General features: G+C 49.3%; 1 protein-coding gene across 1 annotated transcript in view; it reads left to right on the top strand.

Annotated features, from left to right (window-relative positions):
* Window positions 1-3,542: 3,542 nt before the first annotated feature.
* Window positions 3,543-20,109, top strand: part of RGS19 (regulator of G-protein signaling 19) — an 18,108-nt gene continuing 1,541 nt past the window's right edge. Inside the window, exons 1-4 of the mRNA XM_015424890.1 lie at window positions 3,543-3,685; window positions 6,284-6,423; window positions 15,040-15,114; window positions 19,105-19,339. Coding sequence (XP_015280376.1) covers window positions 3,656-3,685; window positions 6,284-6,423; window positions 15,040-15,114; window positions 19,105-19,339 — 480 coding nt within the window. The 5' untranslated portion in view covers window positions 3,543-3,655. The remainder of the gene's footprint in view (window positions 3,686-6,283; window positions 6,424-15,039; window positions 15,115-19,104; window positions 19,340-20,109) is intronic.

The following is a 20,109-nucleotide window of genomic DNA, read 5'->3' as shown; positions in this document are numbered from 1 at the left end:
AAAAGAAGAAGAGGAGATTGGATTTATACACCGCCCTTCACTACCCCAAGGAGTCTCAGAGCGGCTTACAAACTCCTTTCCCTTCCCCTCCCCACAACAGACACCCCGTGAGGTAAAAAAAGAAGAGGAGATTGAATTTATACCCCGCCCTTCACTACCCAAAGGAGTCTCAGAGCGGTTTGCAAACTCCTTTCCCTTCCCCTCAACAGACACCCCGTGAGGTAAAAGAAGAAGAAGAAGAAGAGACTGGATTTATACCCTGCCCTTCACTACCCAAAGGAGTCTCAGAGTGGTTTACAAACTCCTTTCCCTTCCTCTCCCCACAACAGACACCCTGTGAGGTAGGTGGGGCTGAGAGAGCTCTGACAGAAACTGCTCTTTTTCAAGGACAGCTCTGACAGAACTATGGCTTGCCCACGGTCATCCAGCAGGTGCGAGTGGAGGAGTGGGGAATCAAACCTGGTTCTCCCAGATTAGAGTCCACACACTTCACCACTACACCAAAGGCATTGCTACTCTCTTGGTTTCAGCCACTTCGGCATGGGAGCCAACGCAGTATAGCGGATAGAATGGCAGAGTAGGGAGACCTGGGTTCGAATCCTCACTTCTGCCATTGGAGCTCGCCAGGTGCCCTTGGGCCCATCACAGACTCTCAGCCCGACCTACCTCGCAGGGTCGCCGTTGTGAGAAAACGGCAGAGGGAGGAAAGACGGGCCAAAAGCCGCTTTGAATCCCGACGGGATAGAAAAACGGGACATAAATAAATTAATGCATAAATGCAAAGGCACGATAGGGTGGCGGGTCTTGTGAATGACTCCTGCTGTGGGGTTTTTTTTATTATTATTGCTAGAATTATAGTGTTCGGTGTATAATTCTTCACTACTGTACCTCCCCATACATGCAGTTTGGTAGAAAGGCATCGAATAAGTAAAATAATTGCCGTAATTTGTAAAGTGCCCCGAAGGGCAGAATCAGGCGCTATTAGAGAATCCAGGCTGCCGCTGAAAAGGACAGGCCTGCGTCTCTCTCTTCGTTCTCCTGCTAATGACGGCGGGGAAATGGGCTTCCTCCCGTCTCAGACCGCAGGTGGGGGGGACTTCGGATGCACTTAGTAGCCCCTCGGTCCGAGATTCCCAGGGTGGCTGGCAGACTCGACAGCAGTCGATCAAACCATTAAAACATAATTCCCAGGAATGTTTTAAAAAAACTACAGCACAGCAGAATGCAACTGAAATCTTGTCCCTAGCAGATTTCAGCAAAAACGAAGCATTCCATGAAAGCCTGAACGAAGGCGGGGGTTTAAGACCAGAATGCATGAAGCTGCCTTATACCGAATCAGCCCCTCGGTCCCTCAAGGCCAGTATTGTCGACTCAGAGTGGCAGCAGCTCTCCGGGGTCTCAGGCCGAGGCCTTTCATATCGCCTACTTTGCAGTCCTTTTAAACTGGAGATGCCAAGGATTGAACCTGGCACCTTCTGCTCTGTCACTGAGACGCAGATGCTCAACCCTCCCCTCAGAACTGGGAGAGGAAATAACTAAAACGGACTTGATAAATAGCTTCAGGTGGGTATAGAGATGTGAAGGCCTGTAAAAAAAACGGAAAAATTCAGGGGGGGGGGGGACGCCCCCCTCAAAAATACCAGGTGCCATCAGGAGGTCCACTAGTGGGGCCAGGACATTAGAAGCCCTCCCACTGTTGACCCTCCCCCCCCCAAGCACCAAGAAGACAGAGCATCACTTGCTCCAGAGCTCCTATCTATACCTTGTGGCTAACAGCCACTGATGGACCTCTGCTCCATATGCTTATCTAATTCCCTTTTGAAGCCGTCCATGCTTGTAGCCGCCGCCACCTCCTGTGGCAGTGAATTCCAAGTGTTAATCACTCTTTGGGTGAAGAAGGACTTCCTTTTATCCGTTTTTATCAGCAATTTCATGGAGTGCCCACGAGTTCTTGCATTGTGAGAAAGGGAGAAAAGTACCTCTTTCTCTACCTGCTCTTTCTGGACTTAATAAATGGCTTCAGGTGGGTAGCCGCGTTGGTCTGAAGCAAGAGAGCAAAGTTTGACACCAGTGGTGCCTTTAAGACCAACAGACCTGGGGATAAGCTTTTGTGTGCATGCATCCTTCATCGGATACATTTCAGTGCATCCGATGAAGTGTACATGCACACAAAAGCTTATACCCAGAATTAAACTTTGGCTCCGGGGACACAGAGGATGTGCTGCGGGAGAGGCACGAATGTCGGGCAGAATATACGGGCGTGATCACAAGGACATCCGCCCAAAGATCCGGAGTTAAAGAATACCCGGGAAAGCCTACTAGCCAATGGTTTGCTACGGGCCGTCGACGGAACACCTACGTGTGATCGCTCAATTGCGCTCCTCTCGCCGTGTTGCCACCCGCCGGAAACACGCGTTCCCTTCCCCTCCCCACAACAGACACCCTGTGAGGTAGGCGGGGCCGAGAGAGCTCTTTCGAGAACTGTCCTTGAGAGAACAGCTCTGACAGAACGATGGCTTGCCCAAGGTCATCCGGCAGATGCGAGTGGAGGGGGGGGGATCAAACCCGCCGTTTGTGTCCCTTTGTGTTTGTGTCCTTTATGAGGTTTATATCTCCGCTACCTGGCATTACCTTTTATGGCACACATGGCCCAGCCCAAGAAGGTCTCATTTTTGTCAGATCCAGGCCTCATAACAAATGAGTTCGACACCCCTGGTCTAGAGCATCCCTGACAGGTGTGTTGATCCAGATGCTACTTCAAGACTGCCAGGGAGGGGGAGCTCACCACATTTATTATTTATTTATTTAATTACATTTATATCCCGCCCTCCCCGCACGCGGGCTCAGGGCAGCTTACAGTACACAGGCGTAAAACAACACCATAGTTACGCAATCAAGGCACACAGTGCAATAGAAATACGGTTAAAACATTTTAAAACAGTTAAATACAGTGGGCAACTCCCAAGGATCCAGCGTGACTAACACTCACTCCCTATTGCACATCCCATTAGCCAAAAAAAGGGGGGGGGATACTATGGCCCTGATGTTCAATGGCCAATCAACCTAGTCTAGCGGTCCTGCTTCGAAGGCCCCAATTGGTGGTGGTGGTGGCGGGGGGTGCTATTCGCAAGCCTGGCGGAAGAGCTCCGTCTTGCAGGCCCTGCGGAACTGTAACAGGTCCCGCAGGGCCCTGATCTCCTCCAGGAGCTCATTCCACCAGGTAGGAGCCGCCACCGAAAAGGACCTGGCCCTTGTGGCAGCACGCCTGGCCTCTTTAGGACCCGGGGTCACGAGACGGTGTTGTGACCCCGACCGAAGCGCTCTTTGGGGCCTGTATGGGGCAAGGCGGTCCCTCAGGTATGCCGGACCCTGGCCACATCTCCCAAGGTAGCCCATTCCACTGTTGCACAACGGGCAGCTAGTAATAAATGCTTTAAATAATGACGACGACGATGATAAAGATGTTGCCCCTCTGTCTCTCTCTGTCTCTCTCTGTCTCTGTCTCTCTCTCTCTCTCTCTCTCTCTCTCTCTCCATAGGTGCCATCCCATAAGCCTCGAAGGCCCTAGGAAGGGCGGACCTCAGCAGGGCGTGCGGCCAAGCCTTGGCCAGAAAAAGCCGCCACGGTGGGCCAGGTGGGCGAAACAGAACTGTCCATGCCGACTGTTTATGAAGTGGGGAAACAGGTGAGCTCCCAGACGGACGGGGTTGAGAATGGGACCGTGCCATATTGGTCTTCTTTTATTATATTAGGGATAATCCTCTTTAATCTGTTTGCCAGAGTTTTTGCGAAGATCTTGTAGTCCTGATTAAGGAGACTTATGGGTCTATATGAGCCTACCTCTTCAGGATCTTTACCTGGTTTCAGAATGACTATTATTTCTGTTTGTCTCCATGATTCTGGGGCTCCCCCCCCCCTTCAAGATTTCATTAAACACCATTTGGAGTTCTGGGCAGGGTTCCCTCTAAGCTGAGTGAGCGTGAGCTAGCTCACAGTTTTTTAGCCTCCGGCTCACACATTTTTGTCTTTGCTCAGGAAGGATGGGCTCCAGAGCAAGCTGATTTATGCAGCAGCCAAATCACTCGCTCACAACTTTAATGCCAGTGGCTCACAAAGTAGAACTTTTGCTCACAAGACTCCTCAGCTTAGAGGGAACATTGGTTATGGGGCTAAAATATCTACCGTTTCCTTATAAAATTCACTTGTAAACCCATCCAGACCGGGAGATTTTCCCTTTCTCAGTTCTTTAATTACCTCCTTTATCTCTTGTGTTGTGATTTCCTCTCCTAATTTGGCTTGCTCGTGCTCCCAGGTGAGCTCCCAAACCAATGGGGTTGAGAATGGGACCGTGCCCCAAAGCGAGGGGGGGGCTTTTCGTGAGAGTCTCCGGCGTTGTAATAAGGCACCCTCCCGGCTATTTTCTGCACGAACATCGCATCCAACGGGGGCAGGCACGCCCCCCTATTCCGGGGGCAGGTGGCGCTTCCCGCATCGGCCTCGTTATCACCAGTGGTGTCAATGCGTAGCCAGCGGGGCCCAGAGCATCATGGCATCCTCCTGTTTACTATGGGGCTGGTGGAAAGCTCCGTCAAGTCACAGCCGACTTATGGCGACCCCATCGGTGGCTTGCCGTCGCCTGCCTCTGCACCACAACCCTGGTGTTCATTGGAGGTCTCCCGCCCAAATACTAGCCAGGGCCATCCCTGCTTAGCTTCTGAGACCTAATAAGATCGGGCTAGCCTGGGCCATCCCGTTCAGGGCTATGCGTTCCACCATTGGCTGGGCTCACCCATGTGACTGAATCCAAGCACATTGCCCTCGCTCTCAATTGGCTTTGTTGATGCCCGGCGATTTTGCCGTGTATAACAAAGCCCGATTGGTTGTGTAGTCTTGAAAGGCCGTTCAGGGCTATGCGTTCCACCATTGGCTGGGCTCACCCATGTGACTGAATCTAAGCACATTGCCCTCGTTCTCAATTGGCTTTGTTGATGCCCGGTGATTTTGCCATGTATAACAAAGGCCGTTTGGTTTGCTGTACAGTGGCCTTATTGGCTGGGACCACGCGATTATTCCCAGGAGAAGGAAGGAGTTACGGACGCAGCCTTTGGCTCTCGTTTGCGTGATAGTTGTACTGGATCGTTGCATGAATTTTGGGTCTGCACGTTTTAAGAGTGAATGCGAGCGGTGGGGTGGGATCAGAAGGAGACCACCAGCGAATCCTCATACTCAGCCATAGAATCCATCCTCCAAAGCAGCAGTTTTCTCCAGAGGAACTTATGTCTGTAGTTTGAAGATCAGTTGTGATTCCGGGGGATCTCCAGGCCCCACCTGGAGGTTGGCAACCCTGGATAGAATTGACAGGCGGCAAAGGGGGCTTCTGCAAACATGTGACGCTTCCCTAAAATGCTTTCAGAATTCCTGGAAAAGTTACCCCTCTAGAAGGATAGGAGCTTTCATGAGCCACTGCTCACTTCTTCAGATAAAGCTAGAATGTGAGTCCCTCTGTCCGTATATTTTGGAGAGTGGAGTGGTTTCAGATGGCGAATGACAATAGCAGGTGAATGACAATAACAGGCATGATTGGCTTAGGTGTGATATACAGAGAGGCAGTAGGCATGGAGAAATCCGCATTGGTACTGAGACAGGAGGAGCTGCGGTGGCTCAATTTGTTAAGACGCTGAACTGCAGGCTGTGGAAGGTCGGTCGTTCAGCAGTTCGAGACCCAGGTGTCCCTTATGACGGAGTGAGCTCCCGTCTCCGGTTCCAGCTCCTGCCAACCTAGCAGTTCGAAAGCAAGAAATTGCAAGTAGATAAATAGGTACCACTTCAGTGGGAAGGTAACAGCGTTCCGTGCGCCTTGGTGGTTAGTCATGCCGGCCACATGACCACGGAAAGGTCTTCGGACAGCGCTGGCTCTTCGGCTTGGAAACGGAGATGAGCACCGCAACCCTAGAATCAGATTCGACTGGCTTTTGAGCAAGGGAACCTTTACCTTTACTGAGACAGGAAGCCTAGATCTCAATTCAGTCCAGGAAGGATGCATTGTCTTGAGCTTCATTATCATTTGCAGTTTGGCAGTTTGAAAAAGGGAGCAGTGGCTCGTGAGAGCTCCTCCCCTGCCACAGATGTTGTCAGTCTTTAAGGTGCCTACCGGACTCTTGCTCTTTTTTCTGCCGCAATGGACAGACTAACATGGCTACCTGTCTTGATCGACCTCTAGGAAGATCTTCCTTAGCTGAGGTCCCGGAGCTCTGTGGTTCACCCTCTCCGTTTTCCTTTGCAGTACCCAGATCCAGAGTATCCGGAGAGACCCCTTCCAATGTCCCGGCATGAGACTTCTCCGACAGCACTGCAACGGGCTAGCACCAACCAGCGCCCCAACCCCTGCTGCTTCTGCTGGTGCTGCTGCTGCAGCTGCTCGTGGTACGGGGACCGGGGGGGGGGGGGAGTCCAAATCGTGGCCAGGTGGTTAGTGGTCGGGTGGTCGGCCAGTGGGTCAGCATTTGCAGGTTTGTGTTTGGGTGCGAGGAGAATTATCACGGCAGAATTCTCGTCCTCCTCCAACGTCCACTGCAAGTTTGGTGTTCCTTGGGAGTCTTTCGCCCCGAGTTGCACTTAGCAGTGGGAGAGTTGTCTCTTTGAACGTGGGTAATGAAACTGAAGCTCAAATACTTTGGCCACCCAATGAGAAGGGAGCACTCCCTGGAGAAGACCCTGATGCTGGGAAAGATTGAAGGTCAAAGAAGACGGCAAAGGATGAGATGGTTAGACAGTGTCATAGACGCAATGAACATGAAGTTGAGCAAACTTCAGAGGACGGCGGAAGACCGGAAGGCCTGGCGTGATCTGGTCCATGGGGTCGCGAAGAGTCGGACTTGACTGTGCGACTGAACAACAACAACTGCCACAGAGTTCAGCCACCCCATCTATCTGTAAAGATGCTGGTACACTGGGAGACCTACTTGGTGGAAGGGAGAGAGATGAGGTTTGTAGTTGTGTGGACACCTGCCAGAGCTTTGGAAGCTCGCCTTGGATCTGGCTGGAGTTCACAGAGGTCCAGGAATGACAGACACGGCAATGTATGTGAAGCTGCCTTATACTGAATCAGACCATTGGTCCATCGGGGTCAGTATTGTTCACTCAGACTGGCAGGAGGACTCCAGTGTCTCAGGCAGAAGCCTTTCACATCATCTGCTACCTAGAGATGTGAAGGCCCAGAAAAATTATGGGGGGAAAACGTTTTTTTCCTGTTTTTCCCGAAAAATTGGAAAAAGAAAAAGAAATGGACTATTTTATTTTAACATGATGCATAAAATATTTTAAGACACGGTGTTCAAATATTTTCCAATTCGTTTCTAAAAAATATGTATGGTATCAGACTGATCTAATTTCTGTGCACTGAAGACAAGCAAGTCCTAGGTTACAAACTGAACTCTCCGATGCAAGAACAAGAGGCATTTCTTCCTTTAGGAGGTGCGATTGTCACAAGAAAAGAAAAAGGTTTCAGTTTTGTTTTTGCGCGTGGGTTGGTATCCTGTTTGAAATAATTGTTTGGATACACTATATTTTTAATATGCTAGCTGTGATAATTTCATGCCAAGTAAAAATGTCCATAGTCATATTTTATGTTCCTAAAGTAACAGAATGACTTTCAATCTGGAAAAGAAAAAAGAAGTGCTAATGTAGCATTTTTTTCAATTTTTCCGAACATTTCCGGGGGGGGGGGGGGCCGAAATAACTTGCGGGGGGGGGGGGGGTCCGAAAAAAACCTGGCGTTTTTTTCCCGAGTTTCAAAATTTCCGGAAATTTTACATCTCTACTGCTCCCTGATCTGGAAATTCTGGGGATTGGAACACTATGTCTGGAGCAGTGACGTTCTGTATTCTTGGTGCTTGTCAGGGGGGGCAACAGTGGGAGGGCTTCTGGAGTTGTGGCCCCACTGGTGGACCTCCTGATGGCACCTGGGCTTTGGCCGCTGTGCGACACAGGGTATTGGACTGGATGGGCCACTGGCCTGATCCAACAGGGCTGCTTGTATGTTCTTATGTCTGGGGCAAGGGATGCTCTGGATTCTTGGTGCTGGGGGGGCAACAGTGGGAGGGCTTCTAGTGTCCTGGCCCCACTGCTGGACCTCCTGATGGCACCTGGTATTTTTGGCCACTGTGTGACACAGGGTGTTGGACTGGATGGGCATTGGCCTGATCCAACATTGGCTTCTCTCATGTTCTTATCAGATCTAGTATCTGACGGAGGGAGTTTTGACTCTTAAAAAGCTTATACCCAAAAAAACCTTGTTAGTCTGTGTCGCTGGACTCACATCTAGCATTTCAGCTGCTGACGGCTACCCCCTCGGAGCGGCTATTGCTTTTTTATCTTGTCAGGCTTCGATGGCCCCTGGCCGTTCATCTCTGGAGCAGACGGGCCTTTGGTTTGTTCCCGCAAGACGTAGTACAGGCAGGGAAAGTTCCCCCCTCGTTGGTACCTGGAGGCTAATTAGGGGAGTGTTTTTAACCAAACAAGCATAAATACCATCTTGAGCAGATGGTCTGGTGTTTGGGCTTCACGGAGATCCCTGGAACCGCCACGCGTTTTGCTCTGTTTGGCTGGGTTTGAGGCTTCCTTTCGGGTGTTCTGCCTTGGCCAGTTTCCCCGCAATCTGGTCTAGAAAGCGCTGCCGGTTCCGTAGGATAAGCTGCTCCTTAATACCCTATTTCCCTGTTCCCAATATGCGTTATCATTTCAGCTCTGTCTCTCTTTTCATTGTGAAGATTTTCCCTTGAGCAAAGCACGGCGGCCTTTTCCGGGTCCAGATCACACCTGACGTGTTCAGGCGCAGCGATCATTTAGAAGCCTTAAAAAGAAGGTGTGGAGATGGGGACTTGTTTATTTATTTATTTTATTTTATTTTCATTGCATTTATACCTCGCCCTTCCCGCGAACGGGGCTCGGGAAGGAGTGCATGAATGCTTATTGCGCGGCAGGAAGAGCACATGGGCTGCATGTAGAGATGTAAAATTTCCGGAAATTTTGAAGCTCGGAAAAACCCCCGTTTTCCCCCCAGTTTTTTTTCAGGTGGAAACGGAAATGTTCGGAAAAATTGAAAAAAATGCTACATTAGCATTTCCTTTTTCCTTTCCAGATTGAAAGTCATTCTGTTACTTTAGGAACATAAAATATGACTATGGACATTTTTACTTGGCATGAAATTATCACAGCTAGCATATTAAAAATATAGTGTCTCCAATTATTACAAACAGGATACCCACCCACATGCAAAAACAAAACTGAAACCTTTTTATTTACTTCTGACAATCGCACCTCCTAAAGGAAGAAATGCATCTTGTTCTTGCATTGGAGAGTTCAGTTTGTAACCTAGGACTTGCTTGTCCTCAGTGCACAGAAATTAGATCAATCTGATACCATTATATATTTTAGAAATGATTTGGAAAATATTTGAACACCTTGTCTTAAAATATTTTATTTATCATGTTAAAATTATATATATATATATAAAAGAAATGATTTGGAAAATATTTGAACACCTGGTCTTAAAATATCTTATTCGTCATGTTAAAATAAAACGTTCCATAATCAATTTTTTTTTCTTTTCTTTTTTCGGTTTTTCCAATTTTTCGGAAAAAAACAAAAAAAAAAAAATTCCGTTTTTTCCCCGGGCCTTCACATCTCTAGCTGCACGCAGGAGGCCCCTGGTTCGGCCATGGCCTTTCCAGTCGAAAAATCTCCTTGGGTGGGGATAGACCTGGCATCCCCAACGTGGTTCCCAGGGGCGCCACAGCACCCACCAGCACCTTCCCTGGTGCCCGTCACGTGTTTTCCTAGAAAGTGCGCAGGGCCAGGTGGAGTCTGAGCTCAGCATCGCTTCCGGTTGGCTGTGCAGACCGAAAGGCGTCCTGTTCAACGGAGCTTGTGGAAGAGTCGCTCTCTGTTACGCATAACCTCACTCTCCCTGACATTCTTGTGGTCGTCTCCGTCTCCAGCAGCGTCTGTTTTGTGGTGGCACCCCCACCACCCTGTGTCAGAATTCCCAATTGCCCACATGCTCAGAAACATTTATGGGGGAGCCCCGGGGTAGATGCTGAAAGGTCTCTGCCAGTAGATCGAACTGGTCTAGGTGGACCACTGGCCGGTAGCTCTTGGGTCTCCAATGGATGCCTGTTTGCTCCTAAGCTTTCCTGGGGAATGCAGTTTCTGGCCCAGGTAGTAATTCATTTTATTTGTTTATTTGTTCGTTCGTTCATTCAATTTATACCCCACCCTCCCTACCGGAGCAGGCTCTGGGCGGCTTCCATAAAAGCCAAACACATAAAAATAACCATTCTAAAACAGTCATAAAATCCGAGCTATCATGACGAGAAACAACAAAACTAGTAAGAAGAACATAAGGACATAAGAGAAGCCAGTGCTGGGTCAGGCCAATGGCCCATCCAGTCCAACGCTCTGTCTATCACACAGTGGCCAAAAAGACCAGGGGCCATCAGGAGGTGTAGCAGTGGGGCCAGGACACTAGGAGCCCTCCCACTGTTGCCCCCATCCCAAGCACCAAGAAGACAGAGCATCCCTTGCCCCAGACGGAGAGTTCCTATCTATACCTTGTGGCTAATAGCCACTGATGGACCTCTAGAACATAACAGAAGCCAATGTTAGGTCAGGCCAACGGCCCATCCAGACCAACACTGGGCCAAATCCAGTCCAACACAGTGGCCAAAAAGACCTGGTGCCATCAGGAGGTCCAGCAGTGGGGCCAGGACACCAGAAGCCCTCACACTGTTGACCCCCCCCCCCCAAGCACCAAGAAGACAGAGCATCACTTGCCCCAGACTGAGAGTTCCTATCTAGACCTTGTGGCTAATAGCCACTAATGGACCTCTGCTCTGTTCATCTAATTCCCTCTTGAAGCCGTCCATGCTTGTAGCCGCCGCCACCTCCTGTGGCAGTGAATTCCATGTGTTGATCACTCCTTGGGTGAAGAAGTATTAGTATTACATAGAGATTACTATTACATAGAGACAGTGAAAACAATCCTGTAGCGATATTCAAGTGGGATCCAGTCTGTGTTGATGAGCAACTCATCTTGATCTATGTATGCGGCAAGCTCAGGCTGCTGATGGTAGTCCAGGGGAACAGGACCTTGTCACTGTTCAGTTGTTAGATGTTAGATGCGGCTCCTTGATTGAAGGCCTGGTGGAAGAGTTCCCGTCTTGTAGGCCCTGCAGAACTGTAGAAGAGTTCCCGTCTTTCAGGTCCTGCAGAACTGTAAAAGATCCTGCAGGGCCCTGATGTCTTCTGAGAGCTCGTTCCCACCAGTAGGAAGCCACCACTAAGAAGGCCCTGGCCCTGGTTGTAGCCCGCCTGGAATCTTTGGGACCCGGGAGGTCCAGTCGATTTTGCAACCCTGAACACAGTACCCTCTGGGGAACATGTGGGGAAAGGTGGTCCCTCAGGTATGTAGACCCCTGACCATAAAGCGCTTTGAAGGTAAGAACCAGCATCTTGAAGTGAATTCGGTATGCTGTCGGCATGGCGATCTTGCTGTTGTTTGAACTGGCCAAACTGGGATTCGAACCCAAGGCAGCTTTCTTTGGCAGTGGGACTTCTGTGGGTTCATTTCTTTTTCTCCCTGAGTACTTCAGACTGGGGGAAAGGGCAAAAAAAGACAGTGTTGCAAAGAGGAACTGCCGTTTCCTGGCGGTTTGAGCCGGGGGACTGGTATGAACCAGGAGGAAGGGTGTCCTGTTGTAAAGGAAACTGAAGCAACTTGGGCGTGCGTGCAGCAGTTGAATCTAGAGCAGTTCAACTTCTGTTTAAAAGACTGTGGACATTTCTGTTTATGTGAATCAAGGAGCATTTTCTGCCTTTCTTAAAACAGAGTCTTTCTGGGCAGAACTAGACATTTCCCAAAACACAGGGCTGCCGCAGAAATTGGTATCCCCGTGTTTCCTTGCCACATGGACCCACATGGTCATACGTCCTTCCACTCTGTGTTTGCACACCTTGTGCTTTTGGCTATCGGTGGAGGACGAAGGTACAAATCCACAGAACAATGTCACTTGTCCCTGTTGCGGGGGACGCCACACCGGGATTCCATTGTCAGCGGCAGCTCTCCACTTGGTGGGAACCTGGAGTTCTTGTTAATTAACAGAAAGTACGTCTTGGTTTTGGGATTTGCGCCGTAGGAAGTTCCCCGTGGATGTGGACTCTGCTCCACAAAGGCATATGGTAGAATCGAAAACGTGTTTGTCTTTAAGGCGCCAGAAAACTCCTGTGTATTTCTGCTACAACTGCCTGTCTGGGCTTGTTAAAATCTGCAATGCAGACTCGCCCAAAGAAAATTTACTCCTACCGCCAAGACGAGCACCTGTTCCGCACGTGTCCGGTTGGGATTTGAGATTTCAGACGTAGTTGAGGATCATTGGCTTGTCTCTGTTCGGCTTCTTATTTTCTGGAACCCTAGATCTCAGCCTGGGCTGGAAGAGACGCAAGGGACACCCCCTTTTTGTGGGGGAAAAGCTACAGAAGAGAGAATACCAGCAGGCCCAACTGTTTACCGGGCAATCTTTGCCAAGATTCCTGTTTTCCCACACGGCACAGGAGCTTGCCTTCCTTTGCATCTGGTCCCTGCATGAGCCAAGATAGTAGCAACAGGTTCTCGTAGAATCCCGTTTTTCTTCATTTCCCAGGGTTGGGGTTTTTTTTTTGCTGATTCAACTGCTGTCTGTCAGCTTAATTTTGGGGGAAGAGTGACCTCTGCTGGTCAGACTCCGTAAAGATTGTTCTGCGTTTCCTTTGCTGCGTCTGAGCCGTTTCGATACTTAGAAAAATACTGGGATGTAAAAGACAATTTGATTTGCTTTGATAACTACTGAAAAGAAATAGACAATAGATAAATGTATATGAATAGCAGTTGACAGATAAGTTACCTAGAGATGTATTATGAAAAAGAGAGGTATGGAGGGAATTTAAGAATTGAGCTGGAGGTTGGAGCACTGTGGGAAGCCGAAAAGGGGGGGGGGGAGAGGAGGAAAGGATGTATGATGATTTAAGTATTGATATATGTTTAACTTTTATTATGTCCTAATAAATTGTTTAAAAAAGAGAGAGAGAGATTGATCGTAGCGTTAAAGGAAAAATCAGGACCGGCAAAAAATTTAAAAGAAGCATGCGGGCTTTAGAGTTCCACTGGACTCTTCATCAGGCTGGATATTTAATAGGAAAAAAAAGTTGGGGGATACGTCAAGAAAAAGTCAGAAGGGGCTGCGGAAAAAGATGTGGCGGTGAGGGGGACTGGCTGCTAAATCCTTTCCCCAGCTTCAGTTTCTCCGCTCAAAGTGCCCTTCTCCAAAGCCAGTTTTGTGTAGTGGTTAAGAAGAGGAAGAAGAGATTGGACTTATACCCTGCCCTTCACTACCCAAAGGAGTCTCAGAGCGGCTTACAAACTCCTTTCCCTTGCCCTCCCCACAACAGACACCCTGTGAGGTAGGCGGGGCTGAGAGAACTCTGACAGAAACGGCTCTTTTTCAAGAACAGCTGTGCCAGAACTATGGCTTGCCCAAGGTCACCCAGCAGGTGCAAGTGGAGGAGTGGGGAATCTCCCAGATTAGAGTCCACGCACTTAACCCACTACACCAGACTGGCTCGCGGACTCTAATCTGGGAGAACCAGGTTTGATTCCCCACTCCTCTACATGCAGCTGCTGGGTGACCTCGGGTCTGTCACAAGTTCTCTCAGAGCTGTTCTTTCAAGATCAGTCCACAAAAGAGCTCTCTCAGCCCCACCTACTTCAGAGGGTGTCTGTTGTGGGGAGGGGAAGGGAAAGGAGATTGTAAGATGCTCTGAGACGCCTTCGGGTAGTGAAGGGCGGGGTATAAATCCAATCTCCTCCTCCTTCTTTTTCTTCAGTTGAGTCGAATGTAAATAACTGATGGGCAGCCAGGGACTATTACATCACTCTTGGCTCCTGGCTGCATCGAATTTTTCTGGCCAAGTGAGAAAGGTGTACACAATGGAACCATTACTATAGAAAAGTGTCCTTGACTGTGGCAATGAACTATGTGTGACAGAGTGTTGGACAGGATGGGCCATTGGCCTGATCCAACATTGGCTTCTCTTATGTTCTTCTGCTTATGTTCCGAGTGAACGGCGGGGTATAAATTTAACTCTGCTTCTTCTTTTTCATCTACTTTGTAATAAATACATGTATATTTTGGGTGGCTCAGATGGTTAAGACGCCGAACTGCAGGCTGTGGAAGGTCGGTAGTTCATCATTCCGAGACCCGAGTGTGCCGCATGACGGAGTGAGCTCCCGTCTCTAGTTCCAGCTCCTGCCAACCTAGCAGTTCGAAAGCAAGAAATTGCAAGTAAATAAATAGGTACCACTTCAGTGGGAAGGGAACAGCGTTCCGTGCGCCTTGGTGTTTAGTCATGCCGGCCACATGACCACGGAAACGTCTTCGGACAGCGCTGGCTCTTCGGCTTGGAAACGGAGATGAGCACCGCAACCCTAGAGTCGGACTCGACTGGCTTTCGAGCAAGGGGACCTTTACCTTTACATTTATAGATAGGAACTCTCCGTCTGGGGCAAGTGATGCTCTGTATTCTTGGTGCTTGGGGGACTGGCTTTCGAGCAAGGGAACCTTTACCTTTACCAATATGTAATGTTTTTAATTTGACTAACAGAATTGACTAGCAGAATTATTGGGCATAAGAACATGAGAGAAGCCATGTTGGATCAGGCCAGTGACTCCTCCCGTCAAATACTCTGTGTCACAGAGTGCCCAAAGCCCAGGTGCCCTCAGGAGGTCCACCAGCGGGACTAGAACGTTCAGATCTTTAGGTTCTAAATTCAGCCACTGAAGCGTTTGCAGGATGGGAGTCATATGCATGCTCCATCTCTCCCCCGATAGGATCCTGCTGAGCAGCTGTAACGAAGACGCTGAAAAGCCCGCCCATCGATTCCGCCCTGATCCTGACCTAGACTTGCCTGGTCTAGTCCATTTACCTTTCCTCTCTTTTTGTTTCTAGGAATGAAGATCGCGAGCGAGCGTGGCGGGCGTCACGAGAAACCAAACTGGAGACCATCCCAAACTGTGAAGCCTGGTGAGTTTTATTGTGCGACTGCAATAAAAAAAGGCCAACGCTATGCTGGAGATTATTAGGAAGGGAAGTGAAAACCAATCAGCCAGTATCATGATGCCCCTGTACAAATCAATGTTGCAACCCCATTTGGAGTACAGTTCTGGTCACCACACCTCAAAAAGGATATTATAGCATTGGATAAAGTGCAGAAAAGGGCAACTAGAATGATAAAAGGGTTGGAACACTTTCCCTATGAGGAAAGGTTAAGGCGCTTAGGGCTCTTTAGCTTGGAGAAACGACGACTGAGGGGCGACATGATTGAGGTTTATAAGATTATGCATGGGACAGACAGGTCGAGAAAGAAGTACTTTTCTCCCTTTCTCACAATACAAGAACTCGTGGGCACTCCACGAAGTTGCTGAGCAGTCGGGTTAGAACGGATCAAGGGAAGTCCTTCTTCACTCAAAGAGTGATTTAGACATGGAATTCACTGCCAGAGGAGGTGGTGGCAGCTACAAGCATGGACGGCTTCAAGGGGGAATTGGATAAACATCTGGAGCAGAGGTCTATCAGTGGCTATTAGCCACAAAGTATAGATGGGAACTCTCAGGCTGGGTCAAGTGATGCTCTGTATTCTTGGTGCTTGGGGGGGGAGGGCAACAGTGGGAGGGCTTCTAGTGTCCTAGCCCCACTGGTGGACCTCCTGATGGCACCTGGTATTTTTGGCTACTGTGTGACACAGAATGTTGGCCTGGATGGGCCACTGGCCTGATCCAACACTGGCTTCTCTTATGTTCTTATGTATAAACTGGCTTCTGGGTACTCAAGTTATAGGGCAAAATGCTGCCTGGGTCAGGCTGATGCATTTGCCCCCCAAACAATAACTTGATGGGGGGGGGGGTTGGAGGTCGACAATAATTTGGGAGAAGCTTGATGTGATTTCCTGAGGCGGACCATAGGCGTAAATGGGTTTTGATGACCCTGTAAGTACCGGATGGGAAGAGCTCCCAGGTTTGGTGAATAGTGTTAAGTGTTGCTTAATGAGGGTAAATGGGAGAGGGGAAGGGAAGCCTGTTGTTGTCTGGATTAGTCCACCATGAGGCAATCGTTTCTTGGGGGACCCATTGTTCCTAAATTATGTGTCCCCCTAGGGTGTGGAGAGGGTTGTTAGCTGGCCAGCCGATCTTTCTCACAGTTCTAAGGCTTGTCTCTGGCTGGCATCCATTTTCTGTTATTTTTGGACCAAGCAGTACATTGCATTTATGATATCTGGGATATTTTAGGAAGGGTGTTTATGATTTTCTAGCTATAAACTGCCCCCCGGCGAGAGGAGGGATCCGACTGCTAACGCTCCCTTCGTCGGATCAGATGAAGGAAGGTTTGACTCTCAAAATCTGGTTGGTCTCTAACGTGCGACTAGAGTCGTAGCTCACTTTTCTACGGCAAACCAGCACAACTGCCCTCTGAGGCAATCTCTACAGGTTCTCAGCCCTCTGACTGAAGAGAAGTCAGACGTTTATTTGTTCCAGGTGTAAGATGAAAAAACGTGTATCCCAGCCAAAGATTTTTAGCTGTTGAAGATTTTTATTTAAAAACAAACCTAAGCACTCTTGAAATGAGTAAATGTGAGCCAGTTTGGTGTAGTGGTTTAGTGCTAGCTTGGTGTCGTGGTTAAGTGCGCGGACTCTAATCTGGGAGAACCGGGTTTGATTCCCCACTCCTCTGCTTGCACCTGCTGGATGACCTTGGGCAAGCCGTAGTTCTGATAAGAGCTGTTCTTGAAAAAGAGCAGTTTCTGTCAAGAGCTCTCTCAGCCTCGCCTACCTCACAGGGTGTCTGTTGTGGGGAGGGGAAGGGAAAGGAGTTTGTAAGCCGCTCTGAGACACCTTTGGGTAGTGAAGGACGGGGTATAAATCCAATCTCCTCCTCCTCTTCTTCTTCTTAAATGTGAAGGAATCACGATACAAAATACTTGCATTTGCCAATGAAATCAGAGACAGACGTAAATAGTGTTCCTTTCCCCTTATTGTATCTAAACATTAAAAGATAAAATACAGTCTCTGACATTCTCACCCAAGCATTCAGAAAGATTAGGTAGTCTCAGGCAACCCACAGTAGACAGATGTTTTGGGTGCGGCTATCTTTTGTTGTTGCTGTTCAGTCGCACAGTTGAGTCCGACTCTTCGCGACCCCATGGACCAGATCTCGCCAGGCCTTCCTGTCTTCCATCGTCCTCTGGAGTTGGCTCAATTTCATGTTCGTTGCATCGATGACACTGTCTAACCATCTCACCCTTTGCCGTCCCCGTCTTCTTTGACCTTCAGTCTTTCCCAGCATCAGGGTCTTCTCCAGCGAGGGCTCCCTTCTCATTTGGTGGCCAAAGAATTTGAGCTTCAGCTTCATTATCTGGCCTTCCAGGGAACAGTCAGGGTTGATTTCTTTTAGGATTGACTGATTTGATCTCCTAGAGGCCCAATTACATGAAACTCACCTGACTGTGTCAGAACCTATTGATTCATTTCTTCCAGACATATGATGTCAGCTTGTCTGTGTTTAGAATTGACTTTCTTGTAGAAATGTTGCAAATTAAAGGTCTGCTCATTCATCAGATTGTAAGATTTAATTCTGCGCATGCATCCGATGAGTCATAAGGATGTAACAGTAAGGATGTAGCTGAAATGGTCAAAGTAAATGTTTAGGTCTACTTTGTTCAGTCATATACCACTGACAATCAGGGTCTATGAAGAAAGCTTAAAGAGGCTGGGGTCTTTAGCTTGGAGAAATGACAACTGAGGGGAGACATGATAGAAGTTCTATCACAAACGGCTTCGGGAGGGAATTGGATAAACATCTGGAGCAGAGGTCCATCAGAGGCTATTAGCCACAAGTTATAGATAGGAACTCTCAGTCTGGGGCAAGTGATGCTCTGTATTCTTGGTGGTTGGGGGGGTGCCCACAGTGGGAGGGCTTCTAGTGTCCTGGCCCCACTGATGGACCTCCTGATGGTACCTGGCCTTTTGGCCACTGTGTGACACAGAGATTTGGACTGGATAGGCCATTGGCCTGATCCAACATTGGCTTCTCTTATGTTCTTATAAGGAGCTGAGGTCCATCAGTGGCTCTTAGCCACAAGGTACAGATAGGAACTCTCGGTCTGGGGCAAGTGATGCTCTGTCTTCTTGGTGCTTGGGGGAGGGGGCAACAGTGGGAGGGCTTCTAATGTCCTGGCTCCACTGCTGGACCTCCTGATGGTACCTGGTACTTTTGGCCACTGTGTGACACAGAGTGTTGGACTGGATGGGCCATTGACCTGATCCAACATTGGCTTTTCTTATGTTGTTAAATTTACAAAATTATGCATGGGATACAGAAGGTAGAGAAGGAAGTCCTTTTCTCCCTTTCGCACAATACAAGAACTGTTGGGCTGCTGGCCCCCCGGTGAACCTCCTGAGGACAAGCCCATGTGTTACTCAGAGTGTTGGACTGGATGGGCCATTGGCCTGATCCAACATGGCTTCTCATATGTTCTTACGTCTGAGGGCAGTGAAGCTCTGTATTCTTGGTACTTGGGGGGGGGCACTGTGGGAGGCCTTCTAGTGTTCTGGCCCTGCTGGTGGACCTCTTGATGGCCCCTGGGTTTTGGCCACTGTATGACACAAGAGTGTTGCACTGGAGGGGCCATTGGTCTGATCCAACATGGCTTCTGTTATGCTCTTATGTCTGTGACAGCAGTTTGTGGTCTGCTGCGATTCAGACCTGACGAGAACTGGACGAGAACGTGTCGTATCCAAGGGGCGTAGGGAAGACCAGCCCTGTTTGGCGGTCTGAATATTTTGCTTTGCTCTTCCTGGGTTCCCAGGCGTAAAGATTCAGAGCCCCAGCCAGGCAGCTTAGAGCAGGGCAAAGTCGGTTGCCTTTCCCTCGACTAACGTGTGGTCTTCCCTCCTTGTGTCTTCTGCGGTTCCCTCCCGTGGGGGGTTGTCTCTGCTGGGCGGGGGTCTCCGTCTCCAGCTCCAAACCGACCACCGAGGAGGTCAAGGGTTGGGCCCAGTCGTTCGACAAGTTGATGAAGAACCCGGCCGGCAGGAACGTGTTCCGGGAATTCTTACGGACTGAGTACAGCGAGGAGAACATGCTCTTTTGGTTAGCGTGCGAGGAGCTCAAAAGCGAGTGTAACAAGCAGTCCATAGAGGAGAAGGCGCGGGTGATATACGAGGATTATATCTCCATCCTGTCACCGAAAGAGGTATGTTTTACATAGTTACACGATAGCCTTATCGATGAGTGTGGATCTTTATGGAGCCCCCGGAGAAGAGGCCCCTGCTTCAGAGAGCCAGTTTGGTGTAGTGGTTAGGAGCGCGGACTCTAATCTGGCAGAACCGGGTTTGATTCCCCACTCCTCCACATGCAGCTACTGGTGTGACCTTGGGTCAGTCACAAGTTCTCTTGGAGCTGTTCTCTCAGGAGCGGTTCTGGAAAGAGCTCTCTGCGGCCCCACCTACCTCACAGGGTGTCTGTTGTGGAGGAGGGGAAGGGAAGGCGATTACAAGTTGCTCGGAGACTCCTTCGGGTAGTGAAGGGCGGGGTATAAATCCAATCTCTTCTTCCATTTTCTCTTCATTTGGTGTAAAAGGGTTGAGCACGGTCCCCGTGGTACAGTGGGGATTCGAATCTGGCACTCCCAGATCCCTGATGATGAACTTCCAGCCTTTGCTTCAAAGCAATTACTGCTGCAGATCTCTCCAGAGCCAGTTTGGTGTAGTGGTTAAGTGCGCGGACTCTAATCTGGGAGAACCGGGTTTGATTCCCCCACTCCTCCACATGCACCTGCTGATGTGACCTTGGGTCAGTCACAGGCTCTGGCACAGCTGTCCTTGAAAAAGAGCAGTTTGTGTCAGAGTTCTCTCAGCCCCACCCACCTCACAGGGTGTCTGTTGTGGGGAGGGGAAGGGAAAGGAGTTTGTAAGCCGCTCTGAGACACCTTTGGGTAGTGAAGGGCGGGGTATAAATCCAATC

The sequence above is a fragment of the Gekko japonicus genome, unplaced genomic scaffold (genome assembly GCF_001447785.1).
Source record: "Gekko japonicus isolate JY-2015 unplaced genomic scaffold, Gekko_japonicus_V1.1 scaffold2894, whole genome shotgun sequence".
Taxonomy (NCBI): Eukaryota; Metazoa; Chordata; class Lepidosauria; order Squamata; family Gekkonidae; genus Gekko; species Gekko japonicus.
This window is presented reverse-complemented; position numbering and strand designations above follow the sequence as displayed.